Here is a 20,559-nt window from a genome sequence, read left to right as displayed (position 1 = left end):
AACAGCTGGAGGCAGGGCTTTCTCCTGTAGAACTCAATTTTTATGGAATGGTCTGCCTATCCATGTGAGAGACGCAGACTCAGTCGTGACCTTTTAAGTCTTTATTGAAGACTCATCTCTTCAGTAGGTCCTATGATTGAGTGTAGTCTGGCCCAGGGGTGTGAAGATGAACGGGAAGGCACTGGAGCGACGAACCACCCTTGCTGTTTCTGCCTGGTCGGTTCCCCTCTCTCCACTGGGATTATCTGCCTCTGAATCTATTACAGGGGCTGAGTCACTGGCTTACTAGCGCTCTTCCATGCCGTCCCTAGGAGGGGTGCGTCACTTGAGTGGGTTGAGTCACTGACGTGATCTTCCTGTCCGGGTTGGCGCCCCCTCGGGCTTGTGCGGTGGAGGAGATCTTCGTGGGCTATACTCAGCCTTGTCTCAGGGTAGTAAGTTGGTGGTTTAAGCATATCTCTCTAGTGGTTGTGGGGGCTGTACTTTGCCAAAGTGGGTGGTGTTATATCCTGCCTGGTTGGCCCTGTCCAGGGGTATCGTCGGATGGGGCCACAGTGTCTCCCGACCCCTCATGTCTCAGCCTCCAGTATCTATGCTGCAATAGTTTATGTGTCGGGGGGCTAGGGCCTGTCTGTTATATCTGGTGTAATTTTCCTCTCTTATCCGGTGTCCTGTGTGAATTTAAGTATGCTCCCTCTAATTCTCTCTCCCCCTCCCCTCCCAGGGGACATGAGCCGTGGGACCAAGCCTCAGAACTACCTGGCCTGATGACTCCTTGTCGTCCCCAGTCCACCTGGTCATGCTGCTGCTCCAGTTTCAACTGTTCTGCCTGCGGCTATGGAACCCTGACCTGTTCACCGGACGTGCTACAGTACCATGTCCCGGACCTGACGTCTTTGTCACTCTCTCTCTCTACCGCTCCTGCTGTCTCGAACACTGAATGCTGGGCTATGAAAAGCCAACTGACATTTGCTCCTGAGGTGCTGACCTGCTCCTGAGGTGCTGACCTGAGGTGCCTACAACCACTGTGATTATTATTATTTGACCCTGTTGGTCATCTATGAACGTTTGAACATCTTGGCCATATACTGTTATAATCTCTACCCGGCATAGCCAGAAGAGAACTGGCCACCCCTCAGAGCCTGGGTTTCTTCCTAGGTTCCGGCCTTTCTAGGGAGTTTTTCCTAGCCACAGTGCATCTACATCTGCATTGCTTGCTGTCTACGGTTTTAGGCTGGGTTTCTGTATTGCACTTTGTGACATTGGCTGATGTTAAAAGGGCTTTATAAATACATTTGATTGATTGATTGATTGATTGATTGATTGATTGATTGATTGATTGATTGATTGATGAGGCTGGATACAGTAGACCATCAGCCATACTGGATACAGTAAACCAGCCATACTGGATATTAAAGACATTGATATACTGTAGATCTCTATGGTGCTGTGGCTGGTTGTGAGAATGTCATTGGTATCTTTATCAGCAACATAACAGCAGCTAAAGTTAACAGCCCACTGGGCACAGACGTCAGCTCAATGTCTAGTTTTCATTTACATTTGATTGAGTTGTCAAAGAATGTGAATTCAACGTGAAATCAACAAAACATTTCACCATGTCATTGAAATCCCCTTATGTTGATGACTTTTTGATTCAACGTCATCACATTGAATTTTTGTTGTTGAAATGATGAGGAAACAACATTGATTCAATGAGTTTTTGCCCAGTGGGACTCACTCAAAGTGCACACATGGGCACACACCCACACACTGGGGTGTTATGCCAGTCAGTCTGGATCTCTCTCTTCTCCTCTACTCTGTTATCACAGTCAATCTATTTCTCTCCCTGTGGACTACTGCCTGCGGTCTCTGAGACGTCATGAAGAGGCCAGCGTGCCAGCTCAGCTGTAGGAGGTTACGCCCTGAGTATGTCAGAACGAAAAGGGAGGGAGGAGAGGAGTGGAGAGAGAGAAGAAGGGAGAGTAGGAGAGGAGAAAGAGGGAAGGTATAAAGAGAGAGAGATTGTGAGAGAGTGAGAGAGAGAGAGAGAGAGAGAGAGAGAGAGAGAGAGAGAGAGAGAGAGTGAGGAAGGAGAGAAGGACAGAGAGAGAGAGAGACAGAGAGAGAGAAAGGAAAGGAGGGAGGGAGAGAGGATGAGGGAGAGCAATAGAGAGAGAGAGTGAGAGAGAGAGCGAGAGAGAGAGAGAGAGAGAGAGAGAGAGAGAGAGAGAGAGAGAGAGAGAGAGAGAGGCTGCAATAGCTGCAATATCTCTATTCACTCATAATTGCACTGGAGCAGAGAGGAGCTGAGAGGCAGCCGTCCCGTTAGGGACTGGGAAGGAAACCTATTACCACACAATCACCACCATTATCTGGGAGTAGAGTGTCAGTGATTGGTGCGGCATTGAAGTGTGCGTGTGTGTGTGCGCGTGTATGTGTGTGGGGGAGAGAGAGGAGAGAGAGAGAGAGAGAGAGAGAGAGAGAGAGAGAGAGAGAGAGAGAGAGAGAGGAGAGGGGGAGAGAGAGAGGAGAGAGACAGCGAGAGAGAGCGAGGAGAGAGAGAGAGAGAGAGAGAGAGAGAGAGAGAGAGAGAGAGAGAGAGAGGTGGGATTGTGCCCTTGATGAGCATGCAGCAAGATTCCTGTGATAACAGCATAGCCATCGACGCCAGTTTCCTCCACCACTCTATATTACCAGGACATGAGGTGTTCAATAATATACAGGAGTAGATCATGAAACTGAAATATAAATAGCTCAATCATCTATAGACAGAGGCTAATGTCAACATACCATACTACCGCTACTACTACTACTACTACTACTACTACTACTACTACTACTACTACTACTACTACTACTACTACTATAGCTACAGACGGCAGAATGAAGGATACTGCTTGGGTTTATATCATGGTATCTTTTAAAAGACTGTCCTAGACCCAGATAAGACAAGCAGAGAGATGGGGAATTGAGAAGATTGAAGGATGGAGAGTGAGATGGAACAAATTAATATTTTTCCCATGAGATCTGTAGCCTGCAGTATATCAGTCAAGGTTATGAATAGCAAGAAAGAACATTTAGATGGTAAATGATCAACGATCAGCAGTGAAAAAACAACTGGACCTGTATGTGAAGACAACAGACCAATAGAACTATCTGGTTAAAGCCATGATCAAACCGATAGATATTCCCACAGAAGACCACTAATTCCAACAAGACATATAGGTAGAAGCCAGTGGAGGCTGCTGAGGGGAGGACGGCTCATACTAATGGCTGGAACGGAACAAATGGAATGTCATCAAACCATGTGTTTGATGTATTTGATACCTTTCCACTCATGCCGCTCCAGCCATTACCACAAGCCCGTCCTCCCCAATTAAGGTGCCACCAACCTCCTGTGGTAGAAGCATCACTATACTTATAGAACAGTTTGAGCTTACAGTAGCCTGGAAACAATCCATTTCACTGAGCTGAACTGCTTGCCTCTCCTTCTCTACAAATATGCATGGCAGAACATACACATCCCCCTATAGAGACCATGGCAGAACATACACATCCCCCTATAGAGACCATGGCAGAACATACACATCCCCCTATACAGACCATGGCAGAACATACACATCCCCCTATAGAGACCATGGCAGAACATACACATCCTCCTATAGAGATCATGACAGAACATACACATCCTCCTATAGAGACCATGGTAGAACATACACATCCTCCTATAGAGACCATGGCAGAACATACACATCCCCCTATAGAGACCATGGCAGAACATACACATCCCCCTATAGAGACCATGGCAGAACATACACATCCTCCTATAGAGACCATGGCAGAACATACACATCCTCCTATAGAGACCATGGCAGAACATACACATCCTCCTATAGAGACCATGGCAGAACATACACATCCTCCTATAGAGACCATGGCAGAACATACACATCCTCCTATAGAGACCATGGCAGAACATACACATCCTCCTATAGAGACCATGGCAGAACATACACATCCCCCTATAGAGACCATGGCAGAACATACACATCCTCCTATAGAGATCATGACAGAACATACACATCCTCCTATAGAGACCATGGCAGAACATACACATCCCCCTATACAGACCATGGCAGAACATACACATCCCCCTATAGAGACCATGGCAGAACATACACATCCCCCTATAGAGATCATGACAGAACATACACATCCTCCTATAGAGACCATGGCAGAACATACACATCCTCCTATAGAGACCATGGCAGAACATACACATCCCCCTATAGAGACCATGGCAGAACATACACATCCTCCTATAGAGACCATGGCAGAACATACACATCCTCCTATAGAGACCATGGTAGAACATACACATCCTCCTATAGAGACCATGGCAGAACATACACATCCTCCTATAGAGACCATGGCAGAACATACACATCCCCCTATAGAGACCATGGCAGAACATACACATCCCCCTATAGAGACCATGGCAGAACATACACATCCCCCTATAGAGACCATGGCAGAACATACACATCCCCCTATAGAGACCATGGCAGAACATACACATCCTCCTATAGAGACCATGGCAGAACATACACATCCTCCTATAGACACCATGGCAGAACATACACATCCTCCTATAGAGACCATGGCAGAACATACACATCCTCCTATAGAGACCATGGCAGAACATACACATCCTCCTATACAGACCATGGCAGAACATACACATCCCCCTATAGAGACCATGGCAGAACATACACATCCTCCTATAGAGACCATGGCAGAACATACACATCCCCTTATAGAGACCATGGCAGAACATACACATCCCCCTATAGAGACCATGGCAGAACATACACATCCTCCTATAGAGACCATACAAATCCTCCTATAGAGACCATGGCAGAACATACACAACCTCCTATAGAGACCATGGCAGAACATACACATCCTCCTATAGAGACCATGGCAGAACATACACATCCTCCTATAGAGACCATGGCAGAACATACACATCCCCCTATAGAGACCATGGCAGAACATACACATCCTCCTATAGAGACCATACACATCCTCCTATAGAGACCATGGCAGAACATACACATCCTCCTATAGAGACCATGGCAGAACATACACATCCCCCTATAGAGACCATGGCAGAACATACACATCCCCCTATACAGACCATGGCAGAACATACACATCCTCCTATAGAGACCATGGCAGAACATACACATCCTCCTATAGAGACCATACACATCCTCCTATAGAGACCATGGCAGAACATACACATCCTCCTATAGAGACCATGGTAGAACATACACATCCCCCTATAGAGACCATGGCAGAACATACACATCCCCCTATAGAGACCATGGCAGAACATACACATCCCCCTATAGAGACCATGGCAGAACATACACATCCTCCTATAGAGAGCCATGGCAGAACATACACATCCTCCTATAGAGACCATGGCAGAACATACACATCCTCCTATAGAGACCATGGCAGAACATACACATCCTCCTATAGAGACCATGGCAGAACATACACATCCTCCTATAGAGACCATGGTAGAACATACACATCCCCCTATAGAGACCATGGCAGAACATACACATCCCCCTATAGAGACCATGGCAGAACATACACATCCTCCTATAGAGACCATGGCAGAACATACACATCCCCCTATAGAGACCATGGCAGAACATACACATCCCCCTATAGAGACCATGGCAGAACATACTCCTATAAGGCCATACACATTCTCCTATAGAGACCATGGCAGAACATACACATCCTCCTATAGAGACCATGGCAGAACATACACATCCTCCTATAGAGACCATGGCAGAACATACACATCCTCCTATAGACACCATGGCAGAACATACACATCCTCCTATAGAGACCATGGCAGAACATACACATCCTCCTATAGAGACCATGGCAGAACATACACATCCTCCTATAGAGACCATGGCAGAACATACACATCCTCCTATAGAGACCATGGCAGAACATACACATCCTGCTATAGAGACCATACACATCCTCCTATAGAGACCATGGCAGAACATACACATCCCCCTATAGAGACCATGGCAGAACATACACATCCCCCTATAGAGACCATGGCAGAACATACACATCCTCCTATAGACACCATGGCAGAACATACACATCCTCCTATAGAGACCATGGCAGAACATACACATCCTCCTATAGAGACCATGGCAGAACATACACATCCTCCTATAGAGACCATGGCAGAACATACACATCCTGCTATAGAGACCATACACATCCTCCTATAGAGACCATGGCAGAACATACACATCCTCCTATAGAGACCATGGCAGAACATACACATCCTCCTATAGAGACCATGGCAGAACATACACATCCTCCTATAGAGACCATGACAGAACATACACATCCCCCTATAGAGACCATGGCAGAACATACACATCCCCCTATAGAGACCATACACATCCTCCTATAGAGACCTACTGCAGAGAGTGCATACCTTGTCCAGCCAGTGAGTCATCTGGTCACATGTTTATTTTTATATTATTTAACCTTTATTTAACTAGGAGAGTCATTTAAGAACAAATTCTTATTTACAATGACGGCCTACCCCAACCAAACCCTGACGACACTGGGCCAATTGTGCTCTGCCCTATGGGACTCCCAATCATGGCCGGATGTGATTCAGCCTGGATTCGAACCATTGACTGAAGTGACGCCTCTTGCAATGAAATGCAGTGCCTTAGAACACTGCACCACTCGGGACCCCAACAAAGTGTCACACCAACCAGCCAGTCAGTTAGCCAGTCAGCAAAGCAACCAGCCAGTCAGCCAGCCAGTCAGCCAACCAGCCAGTCAGTCAGTCAATCAGCCAACCAGCCAACCAACCAGTCAGTCAGCCAACCAGCCAACCAAGCAACCAGCAAGTCAGCCAGCCAGTCAGCAAAGCAACCAGTCAGTCAGCCAACCAGCCAACCAACCAGTCAGTCAGCCAACCAGCCAACCAACCAGTCAGTCAGTCAGTCAGCCAACCAGCCAACCAACCAACCAGCCAGTCAGGCAGTTAGTCAGTCAGTCAGTCAGTCAGTCAGTCAGTCAGCCAGCCAGTCAGCAAAGCAACCAGCCAGTCAGCCAGCCAGTCAGCCAACCAGCCAGTCAGCCAACCAACCAACCAGCCAGCCAGACAGCCAGCAAGCCAGTCATCCAGTCAGCCAGCCAGTCAGCAAAGCAACCAGGCAGTCAGCCAGCCAGTCAGTCAGCCAACAAACCAGCCAACCAACCAGCCAGCCAGACAGCCAGCAAGCCAGTCATCCAGTCAGCCAGCCAGTCAGCAAAGCAACCAGGCAGTCAGCCAGCCAGTCAGTCAGCCAACAAACCAGCCAACCAGCCAGGCAGCCAGTCACCCAGTCAGCCAGTCAGCCAGCCAGAAAGCCAGCCAGTCAGCATAGGACAGGCCTGCTCCAGTGATCTAGAGAAATGCTGACACAGCACACATGGACTAGCCCCCTCCCCCACTACTGAGGGTGGACCTTCCTCCCTCTCCTCCTCCTCCTCCTCCCCTTCTCCTTATATGCAAAAAAACACATTTCCATTTCAGACTTGTGTGTAACAGGACACATATATATTTTTACTTTTTACCCACAATATCCAATTGGTAGTTACAGTCTTGTCCCATCACTGCAACTCCCGTACGGACTCGGGAGAGGCGAAGGTCAAGAGCCATGCGTCCTCCAAACACGACCCTGCCAAGCAGCACTGCTTCTTGACACACTGCCTGCTTAACACGGAAGCCAGCCACACCAATGTGTCGGAGGAAACACAGTACAACTGGCGACCGAAGTCAGCATGCATGCGCCAGGCCTGCCACAAGGAGTCGCTAGAGCGTAATGGGACAAGGACATCCCAGCCGGCCAAACCCTCCCCTAACCTGGACAACGCTGGGCCAATTGTGTGCCGCCTCGTGGGTCTCCTGGTTGAGGTCCGCTGCGACACAGCCTGGGATCTAACCCAGGTCTGTAGTGACACCTCAAGCACTGCGATGCAATGCCTTACACCGCTGCGCCACTCGGGAGGTCCAACAGGACAAATATAAGCACCCCCCATATGATTCTTATTATAGTACCTGGTCCTAGTCTAAATTAAGTTTAGGAGTGTGTCTCCTAATCCCACTAAGAAATCATTAGGCGATAGTGTGAGAAACGTGGAGTGTCAATAGAGGACTAGAGGGCGTGTGACAGTGTGACAGCACTTTGACCTCTGCTCTCTCCCTCTCTCCACTCAATAGGACACTACTACCAGAGACCTCCACTCAATAGGACACTAACAAAGATGATCAAGTGATGATCCAAAAATCGGTAGGACACTACCCTCACCGCTGGCAGTCCCTTCCCTGTCCCCTCCCTGTGCTTTCCCTGTCTGACCCTGTTCCTCCCTGTTCCATCCCTTTCTGACCCCTATTCCATCCCTGTCCCTCCCTGTTCCATCCCTGTATGTAAACCCCTGTCCCTCATGTATGTCCCACCTATGTCCCACACTTTAAACTCCCAGGCAGGAGTGCCAGTCAGAGTCTCCGCTCTGTCCTCTGGCCTATAGACCTTGTCCTGTAGACACTACCAGAGTCTGTCCTCTGTCACCTGGCCTATAGACCTTGTCCTGTAGACACTACCAGAGTCTGTCCTCTGTCACCTGGCCTATAGACCTTGTCCTGTAGACAGTACCAGAGTCTGTCCTCTGTTACCTGGCCTATAGACCTTGTCCTGTAGACAGTACCAGAGTCTGTCCTCTGTTACCTGGCCTATAGACCTTGTCCTGTAGACAGTACCAGTGTCTGTCCTCTGTTACCTGGCCTATAGACCTTGTCCTGTAGACAGTACCAGAGTCTGTCCTCTGTTACCTGGCCTATAGACCTTGTCCTGTAGACAGTACCAGAGTCTGTCCTCTGTTACCTGGCCTATAGACCTTGTCCTGTAGACAGTACCAGAGTCTTCCCTCTATCACCTGGCCTATAGACCTTGTCTGTAGACAGTACCAGAGTCTGTCCTCTGTTACCTGGCCTATAGACCTTGTCCTGTAGACAGTACCAGAGTCTGTCCTCTGTCACCTGGCCTAGAGACCTTGTCCTGTAGACAGTACCAGAGTCTGTCCTCTGTCACCTGGCCTATAGACCTTGTCCTGTAGACAGTACCAGAGTCTTCCCTCTGTCACCTGGCCTATAGACCTTGGCTGAATCTCAAACTGAACACTTTGAGCACTTCGAGCCCTTGATCACTCGATATATGCGTTCACAAGTCAATCGAGTTAATCTCAAAGGCTAGTTGTCGAGTCATTGAGGGCTCCACTGTGCCCTTCGGAAGCTTCTTTATTGACTGGGCATCCTATGCCAACTCAGTGCCCTTGGCAGCAACTTCTTCCGATGAATCTTATCATGTTACCTAGCAACAACAGTCCCTACTACATCACCCTCAAAAAAATTCTGAATAAATCAAGATATATCAAGGAATCTGTAATTCATTTTGAAGTTTAATTTCGAGGTCTTAGTCGTGTGATTTTACAAGTTAGCTAGTTAGCTAGCTACTGTAGTAAAAATGTTTTTATCACAATGAACATGTTTTAATGATGCAGCAACTGCCTGTTCTACCCCGAATCAGAACAGTATTGAGTTAGCTGCTGCTGCCCCAACGTTACAACTTAGCGATTGGTGCTTTGGAAATATGCTGAAGCACGGACTGACTGCTGGGAACATGTCTACAACTTCATCAGAAAGCTGTCAAACTATCCTAAATAAGTGATAAGCTACATGCTGTTTATCAGTGCAGTGCCCAACATCCTTAGCTAGCTAGCTAACATTAGATCCCTATGTTTAACAGTGCAGTGCCCAACATTCTTAGCTAGCTAGCTAACATTAGATCCCTATGTTTAACAGTGCAGTGCCCAACATTCTTAGCTAGCTAGCTAACATTAGATCCCTATGTTTAACAGTGCAGTGCCCAACATTCTTAGCGAGCTAGCTAACATTACATCCCTGTGTTTAACAGTGAAGCTAGCTAGCAGCAGGCATGCTACAACAAGCCAACACCAGCTGATGGAATCACTGGTGACCAATATACCTGCACATATTTTGTGCAGGAGTAACGTTAGAGAGATGTAATTTTGTTTTCACTGTCAATGGGAGTATGTGTCTGTGTCTGCTGCAGGTCCCCAGTACCTGTGCTTCATAGCAAGTGAGTCATGCTACAAGACAGGTCATGGGAGACAATGCTCGCGAATTTAGGAATATTGATAAGTGACAGTTGGGACATTGTATGCACATTGTCTCAATGCTCATTTTGGTCAAAACACTGTTAGACTGGAGTGATCACTATCGAACACAACAGCAAGTGGCCACTCAATAAAGGGCTTAGGGGCCAAGTGTTGGGTTTGACATTCAGCCCTCGTCCTGTAGTATTATTAATGACCAGACGACTGGGCTGTTTAGGAAACATGTTGTAGCTCATTATGACTGTGGTGCAGCGGACAGAACAGAGAGAGACACAGCGGGTTGCTGCCACCACTCCCTGCCCAGCCTCCCTCTGAACAGCAGTACACTGTGAAGAGAATGCTAGACTAGTACACACACACAGATGTGCAGATTCAAAACATGCCAATATGCACAAACACACCCACACACCTACACACTCACACACCTACACACAGATAGGGAGATTTAAAACACAATCATACACACACACACACACACACACACACACACACACACACACACACACACACACACACACACACACACACACACTAAATGATGAACACTGAAGAGACAAGGTCAGCTAGGACCCAGCAGTATGTAGGTGATGGACATCTTTTCAGATACTGCACTAACGCTGGTCACCGAGCAGGGGGTGATAACAACAGCGTCTGTAAGGTAATGTAGGCTACCCCCTTAGTGGCGTGCTGAACAGCATAGGACGTGATATGATGACCACTACCCTGTGTTATAATCCCCCAGTAAGGACCAGCATGGACCTGGGAGGAGGATGAAGAGGAGGAGGAGGAGGCGATGAGGAGGAGAGGAGGAGCAGGGAAGAGCGCCTTCTGGCCCGATTGATGCGATGCCTTCTGCAAGACAAGCTGCTCTGCTCTGCTCTCCCAGGAGGAGGGGAAGCAAACAGGGCGAGAGAGAGAGAGAGAGAGAGAGAGCGGGGGAGAGAGAAATAAAGACAGAGAGTGTGAGAATGCGAGGGAGGGAGGGAGGGAGGGAGGGAGATATATAGAGAGAGAGTGGGAGAAGGATAGAGAGAGAGGGAGAGAGAGAGATGCGAGAGAGCGGGAGACAGGTGAGAGAGGGAAGAGAGAGAGATAGGGCAATGGGAGGAGTGATAAACACATAGCAGAGATGTTAAAGGTCAAATGTAACATATTCCTGTAATACTAGGCTGTCTGTGGGGGGGGGGGGGGGGGGGGGGTGAAGGCCACACCACATAAACTAGCAGCATAAGGAGGGGGACGTGAGAATCATGCTAATGTTGTTTTAATTACAGGTGGATAGGCCATGTAATAAACAACATGATGTACCTGATATTACAGGTGGATAAACAACATTATGTACCTGATATTACAGGTGGATAAACAACATGATGTACCTGATATTACAGGTGGATAAACAACATGATGTACCTGATATTACAGGTGGATAAACAACATTATGTACCTGATATTACAGGTGGATAAACAACATGATGTACCTGACATTACAGGTGGATAAACAACATTATGTACCTGATATTACAGGTGGATAAACAACATTATGTACCTGATATTACAGGTGGATAAACAACATTATGTACCTGATATTACAGGTGGATAAACAACATTATGTACCTGATATTACAGGTGGATAAACAACATGATGTACCTGATATTACAGGTGGATAAACAACATGATGTACCTGATATTACAGGTGGATAAACAACATGATGTACCTGACATTACAGGTGGATAAACAACATTATGTACCTGATATTACAGGTGGATAAACAACATGATGTACCTGATATTACAGGTGGATAAACAACATTATGTACCTGATATTACAGGTGGATAAACAACATGATGTACCTGATATTACAGGTGGATAAACAACATTATGTACCTGATATTACAGGTGGATAAACAACATGATGTACCTGATATTACAGGTGGATAAACAACATTATGTACCTGATATTACAGGTGGATAAACAACATGATGTACCTGATATTACAGGTGGATAAACAACATGATGTACCTGATATTACAGGTGGATAAACAACATGATGTACCTGATATTACAGGTGGATAAACAACATGATGTACCTGACATTACAGGTGGATAAACAACATGATGTACCTGATATTACAGGTGGATAAACAACATGATGTACCTGATATTACAGGTGGATAAACAACATTATGTACCTGATATTACAGGTGGATAAACAACATGATGTACCTGATATTACAGGTGGATAAACAACATGATGTACCTGATATTACAGGTGGATAAACAACATTATGTACCTGATATTACAGGTGGATAAACAACATGATGTACCTGATATTACAGGTGGATAAACAACATTATGTACCTGATATTACAGGTGGATAAACAACATGATGTACCTGATATTACAGGTGGATAAACAACATGATGTACCTGATATTACAGGTGGATAAACAACATGATGTACCTGATATTACAGGTGGATAAACAACATGATGTACCTGATATTACAGGTGGATAAACAACATGATGTACCTGATATTACAGGTGGATAAACAACATTATGTACCTGATATTACAGGTGGATAAACAACATGATGTACCTGATATTACAGGTGGATAAACAACATGATGTACCTGATATTACAGGTGGATAAACAACATGATGTACCTGATATTACAGGTGGATAAACAACATGATGTACCTGATATTACAGGTGGATAAACAACATGATGTACCTGATATTACAGGTGGATAAACAACATTATGTACCTGATATTACAGGTGGATAAACAACATGATGTACCTGATATTACAGGTGGATAAACAACATGATGTACCTGACATTACAGGTGGATAAACAACATTATGTACCTGATATTACAGGTGGATAAACAACATGATGTACCTGACATTACAGGTGGATAAACAACATTATGTACCTGATATTACAGGTGGATAAACAACATGATGTACCTGATATTACAGGTGGATAAACAACATGATGTACCTGATATTACAGGTGGATAAACAACATTATGTACCTGATATTACAGGTGGATAAACAACATGATGTACCTGACATTACAGGTGGATAAACAACATTATGTACCTGATATTACAGGTGGATAAACAACATGATGTACCTGATATTACAGGTGGATAAACAACATGATGTACCTGATATTACAGGTGGATAAACAACATTATGTACCTGACATTACAGGTGGATAAACAACATGATGTACCTGATATTACAGGTGGATAAACAACATGATGTACCTGATATTACAGGTGGATAAACAACATTATGTACCTGATATTACAGGTGGATAAACAACATGATGTACCTGACATTACAGGTGGATAAACAACATTATGTACCTGATATTACAGGTGGATAAACAACATGATGTACCTGATATTACAGGTGGATAAACAACATGATGTACCTGATATTACAGGTGGATAAACAACATTATGTACCTGATATTACAGGTGGATAAACAACATGATGTACCTGATATTACAGGTGGATAAACAACATGATGTACCTGACATTACAGGTGGATAAACAACATGATGTACCTGATATTACAGGTGGATAAACAACATGATGTACCTGATATTACAGGTGGATAAACAACATTATGTACCTGATATTACAGGTGGATAAACAACATGATGTACCTGATATTACAGGTGGATAAACAACATGATGTACCTGACATTACAGGTGGATAAACAACATGATGTACCTGATATTACAGGTGGATAAACAACATTATGTACCTGATATTACAGGTGGATAAACAACATGATGTACCTGACATTTGATTTGGTTTGATTACAGGTATCCCAGCATGGGAGTAATAAGGACATATGTTGTTCAAATCAAACCAAATGTATTTGTCACATACGCATGGTTAGCAGGTGTTAATGCAAGTGTAGCAAAATGCTTGTGCTTCTAGTTCCAACCATGCAGTAATATCTAACAAGTAATCTACCAATTCCACAACTACCTTGTACACACAAGTGTAAAGGAATGAATCCGAATATGTACATAAGCAGCCTTCCCTGTAGCTCAGTTGGTAGAGCATGGTGTTTGCAACGCCAGGGTTATGGGTTCGATTCCCACGGGGGGCCAGCACAGAAAGAAAAAAAATGTATGAAATCTATGCGTTCACTACTGTAAGTCGCTCTGGATAAGAGCGTCTGCTAAATGACTAAAATGTAAAAATAAATAAATAAATGAGTGATGGCCGAACGGCATATCAATATAAATAATTCCCAAATTAAAAAGCTTTACCATAGGTGATAATAAACACATTCCTGTGACTCTAGAACGCCTTTGCTAATTGAGTGGGGCCAAGTGTAGTTGCTAGGTAAACTATGTGGATTGTGGAGGAATATGACACAGGCTACATCCATAGGATTGAAGGTACCTGATGCAGTGCTAAACGACCTTTCCGGGGGCATAGGAGACGATCATGATGCTGCACCTGCAATGTTTCTCATTTCTGACAGGAACCACAGCTCAGATAACTGCGTATTGAAAGCATTGCGAATATCCCCATTCCCCCTCGTGTCGCAGAGACATCTGTCCGCATCAGCAGTATCTAGCCTTCAGAAGGTGGGTGACAGGCATCATTTTACCCCTGATATGAAATTACAGCGTTTAGCCCCAATTTACATGCCCCCCCCCCCCCCCCCCCCCCCCCCCTTCCTCCTCTGCCCAATAATGACCCCATATATTGTGACGCTGCTGAACTGAGGATATAAATATTATTATATCCAGTGGGCTGGGAGAAGGGCAATGCGCCTACACGCTCTGCGGTATTCCAAATGGCCATTACGCAAAAGGAGACCACCAGCAATGTGAAATAAATGCATCCTATGCATTATCCCTGTTGGCTATATCAATTCGTTGCAGTGAATCTGTATGACAATAATCCCTATATGATTATGAATATTATCTGCTTGGTCCCATTACCTATTCCCTTCCCATTGGAATGGGACCAAGCGCTGCTCAAGCAGATTTGCAGGCTACGCTACGTTTCCTGCAAACTCTCACTCACTCTCACATGCATAACAAGGTATGGAAAAGGAGGCTGTAAACCGGTTTCCCGTTTTGCTTACCTGCCCACCGTTTGGTTGGCGAGCTGTCGCATTCGATTGAATTGCTTCTTCATCTTGTATTTTCTGCGTTAACACCTATGGGGAAAAAGACTCCGCATTTCTCTTAAAATAATGGCCCGTACTCCGCAGCGGCACAAGAGAAAATCCACCCTCTCATACTTTCTTTCCCTCATCGCAATTGTTAAAACATTGAAAATGCGCTGAATTACATATTTTCACTGCATTTTCCCGTATCCATTCGCCCTATACACCCAGTGCAGAGATGCTGGATCAATTCGCCGCTATGGGCAGCAGAGAGTGACAGTGTCATGACACGCTACGCGGCAAAGCACTGTGGGTAGTGTAGTAAATCGTGAACTGTTCCAACACATCCCACTCAGCATCAATTATTATGGATGACCAAGGGAATTAATAGTGTTTCCAATTGAATTATCAATAAATGACATGCTTACAGTTATGTTGTAGATAGGACATGGGTCGGTAGGTTATGATAAATGTCATAGGGCCAACTTTTCCAATGTTTAGCCTACATCAAGGGGGGCAAAAATCAATGGCCAACAGGTAACAGTAAAGGCCTGACAACAAGTGTCCTATTGACATGGCTGTTTGTGTCAAACTTGTAATGTAACATTCTTGTTGCCATGCATGACAAGAAACTCAGAGTGGTTCCCGAGTGGCACAGTGGTCTTAGGCACTCCATCTCAGTGCTTGCATTCACTACTGTAAGTCGCTAAATGACTAAAATGTAATGTAAATGTTACTACAGACACCCTGGTTTGATTCCAGGCTGTATCACTACCAGCTGTGATTGGGAGTCCCATAGTGCGGCACACAATTGGCCCAGCGTCGTCTGGGTTTGGCTAGTGTAGGCCGTCATTGTAAATAAGATTTTTTCTTAACTGACTTGCCCCTTTAAATAAAGGTTAAATAAAGGTTTAATAAAGGTTACATTTAAAATGTAGAAATAGAACTGAATCAGGATGTTATCCAGATTACACTACCATCATGTGGTTTCTATGTGTCAGACCTCCTCAGGGCAGGCGTACCACCTCATGTGGTTTCTATGTGTCAGTACACTACCATCATGTGGTTTCTATGTGTCAGTACACTACCATCATGTGGTTTCTATGTGTCAGATTACACTACCATCATGTGGTTTCTATGTGTCAGTACACTACCATCATGTGGTTTCTATGTGTCAGATTACACTACCATCATGTGGTTTCTATGTGTCAGTACACTACCATCATGTGGTTTCTATGTGTCAGTACACTACCAACATGTGGTTTCTATGTGTCAGATTACACTACCATCATGTGGTTTCTATGTATCAGATTACACTACCATCATGTGGTTTCTATGTGTCAGATTACACTACCATCATGTGGTTTCTATGTATCAGATTACACTACCATCATGTGGTTTCTATGTGTCAGATTACACTACCATCATGTGGTTTCTATGTGTCAGATTACACTACCATCGTGTGGTTTCTATGTATCAGATTACACTACCATCATGTGGTTTCTATGTGTCAGATTACACTACCATCATGTGGTTTCTATGTGTCAATACACTACCATCATGTGGTTTCTATGTGTCAGTACACTACCAACATGTGGTTTCTATGTGTCAGATTACACTACCATCATGTGGTTTCTATGTGTCAATACACTACCATCATGTGGTTTCTATGTGTCAGTACACTACCAACATGTGGTTTCTATGTGTCAGATTACACTACCATCACGTGGTTTCTATGTGTCAGTACACTACCATCATGTGGTTTCTATGTATCAGTACACTACCAACATGTGGTTTCTATGTATCAGATTACACTACCATCATGTGGTTTCTATGTGTCAGTACACTACCATCATGTGGTTTCTATGTATCAGATTACACTACCATCATGTGGTTTCTATGTGTCAGATTACACTACCATCATGTGGTTTCTATGTGTCAGATTACACTACCATCATGTGGTTTCTATGTATCAGATTACACTACCATCATGTGGTTTCTATGTGTCAGTACACTACCATCATGTGGTTTCTATGTATCAGATTACACTACCATCATGTGGTTTCTATGTATCAGATTACACTACCATTATGTGGTTTCTATGTGTCAGTACACTACCATCATGTGGTTTCTATGTGTCAGATTACACTACCATCATGTGGTTTCTATGTGTCAGTACACTACCATCATGTGGTTTCTATGTGTCAGTACACTACCATCATGTGGTTTCTATGTGTCAGATTACACTACCATCATGTGGTTTCTATGTGTCAGATTACACTACCATCATGTGGTTTCTATGTGTCAGATTACACTACCATCATGCGGTTTCAATGTGTCAATAGACTACCATCATGTGGTTTCTATGTATCAGATTACACTACCATCATGTGGTTTCTATGTATCAGATTACACTACCATCATGTGGTTTCTATGTATCAGATTACACTACCATCATGCGGTTTCAATGTGTCAATAGACTACCATCATGTGGTTTCTATGTGTCAGTACACTACCAACATGTGGTTTCTATGTGTCAATACACTACCATCATGTGGTTTCTATGTATCAGATTACACTACCATCATGTGGTTTCTATGTGTCAATACACTACCATCATGTGGTTTCTATGTGTCAGATTACACTACCATCATGTGGTTTCTATGTGTCAATACACTACCATCATGTGGTTTCTATGTATCAGATTACACTACCATCATGTGGTTTCTATGTGTCAATACACTACCATCATGTGGTTTCTATGTTTCAGATTACACTACCATCATGTGGTTTCTATGTGTCAATACACTACCATCATGTGGTTTCTATGTGTCAGATTACACTACCATCATGTGGTTTCTATGTTTCAGATTACACTACCATCATGTGGTTTCTATGTGTCAATACACTACCATCATGTGGTTTCTATGTGTCAATACACTACCATCATGTGGTTTCTATGTGTCAGATTACACTACCATCATGTGGTTTCTATGTGTCAGATTACACTACCATCATGTGGTTTCTATGTATCAGATTACACTACCATCATGTGGTTTCTATGTGTCAGATTACACTACCATCATGTGGTTTCTATGTGTCAGATTACACTACCATCATGTGGTTTCTATGTATCAGATTACACTACCATACACTACCATCATGTGGTTTCTATGTATCAGATTACACTACCATCATGTGGTTTCTATGTGTCAATACACTACCATCATGTGGTTTCTATGTGTCAGATTACACTACCATCATGTGGTTTCTATGTGTCAATACACTACCATCATGTGGTTTCTATGTATCAGATTACACTACCATCATGTGGTTTCTATGTGTCAATACACTACCATCATGTGGTTTCTATGTTTCAGATTACACTACCATCATGTGGTTTCTATGTGTCAATACACTACCATCATGTGGTTTCTATGTATCAGATTACACTACCATCATGTGGTTTCTATGTGTCAGATTACACTACCATCATGTGGTTTCTATGTTTCAGATTACACTACCATCATGTGGTTTCTATGTGTCAATACACTACCATCATGTGGTTTCTATGTGTCAGATTACACTACCATCATGTGGTTTCTATGTGTCAATACACTACCATCATGTGGTTTCTATGTGTCAGTACATTACCATCATGTGGTTTCTATGTGTCAGTACACCTATTCTTCCTAACAACTGATTTCGAGGAACCGTACTTAGAGTAGGAGTGCTGATCTAGGATCAGATCCTCCTTGTCCACGCAATCTTATTAGTTATGGTATAAAGCAAAACTGATCCTAGATCAGCACCCTGAGAGACTATTTAGAAAAGGACCCTGATCTTTTCCAGGCTGCGTCATATCTGGGCGTGATTGGGAGTCCCATAGGGCGGTGCACAATTGGCCCAGCGTTGTCCGGGTTTGGCCTAGGGTAGGCCGTCATTGTAAATAAGAATTTGTTCGTAACTGACTTGCCTAGTTAAATAAAGGTTTAATGAGATTACAGGTAACCTGGTCCCCAGGCTCCAGATAAAGAGCCGGCTGGTGAATGAGATTACAGGTAACCAGTTTCTCAAGAGGGGGTGCCTGAGTAAATACTGAGAGAAACTTTCCACCAGTATAACCAGTGGTATCAGAGAGAGACTTTCCACCAGTATAACCAGTGGTATCAGAGAGAGACTTTCCACCAGTATAGCCAGTGGTATCTGAGAGAGACTTTCCACCAGTATAACCAGTGGTATCAGAGAGAGACTTTCCACCAGTATAACCAGTGGTATCTGAGAGAGACTTTCCACCAGTATAACCAGTGGTATCAGAGAGAGACTTTCCACCAGTATAACCAGTGGTATCTGAGAGAGACTTTCCACCAGTATAGACTGTCCACCAGTATAACCAGTGGTGTCAGAAAGAGACTTTCTACCAGTATAACAAGTGGTATCTGAGAGAGACTTTCCACCAGTATAACCAGTGGTATCAGAAAGAGACTTTCCACCAGTATAACCAGTGGTATCTGAGAGAGACTTTCCACCAGTCTAACCAGTGGAATCAGAGAGATCATTTCCACCAGTATAACCAGTGGTATCTGAGAGAGACTTTCCACCAGTATAACCAGTGGTATCAGAGAGAGCCTTTCCACCAGTATAACCAGTAGTATCAGAGAGAGACTTTCCACCAGTATAACCAGTGGTATCAGAGAGAGACTTTCCACCAGTATAACCAGTGGTATCAGAGAGAGACTTTCCACCAGTATAACCAGTGGTATCAGAGAGAGACTTTCCACCAGTATAACCAGTGGTATCAGAGAGAGACTTTCCACCAGTACAACCAGTGGTATCAGAGAGAGACTTTCCACCAGTATAACCAGTGGTATCTGAGAGAGACTTTCCACCAGTATAACCAGTGGTATCAGAGAGAGACTTTCCACCAGTATAACCAGTGGTATCAGAGAGAGAGACTTTCCACCAGTATAACCAGTGGTATCAGAGAGAGACTTTCCACCAGTATAACCAGTGGTATCTGAGAGAGACTTTCCACCAGTATAACCAGTGGTATCGGTGTCATGCTGTTCCTAAAGTTTATACGTCACTGG

At 44.3% G+C, this 20,559-nt stretch overlaps 1 protein-coding gene across 1 annotated transcript in view; it reads right to left on the bottom strand.

Moving 5' to 3' along the window:
* The window catches only part of LOC106606243 (rho GTPase-activating protein 44), a 109,997-nt gene extending 94,277 nt beyond the window's left edge, over nt 1-15,720 (bottom strand). Inside the window, exon 1 of the mRNA XM_082976324.1 lies at nt 15,446-15,720. Coding sequence (XP_082832450.1) covers nt 15,446-15,498 — 53 coding nt within the window. The 5' untranslated portion in view covers nt 15,499-15,720. The remainder of the gene's footprint in view (nt 1-15,445) is intronic.
* Nucleotides 15,721-20,559: the final 4,839 nt, after the last annotated feature.

Source organism: Salmo salar, chromosome 06 (assembly GCF_965601325.2).
Source record: "Salmo salar chromosome 06, fSalSal1, whole genome shotgun sequence".
In the NCBI taxonomy this organism is placed as follows: domain Eukaryota; kingdom Metazoa; phylum Chordata; class Actinopteri; order Salmoniformes; family Salmonidae; genus Salmo; species Salmo salar.
Note: the sequence above shows the minus strand (reverse complement) of the source record. Positions and strands in the feature narration are given on the sequence as shown.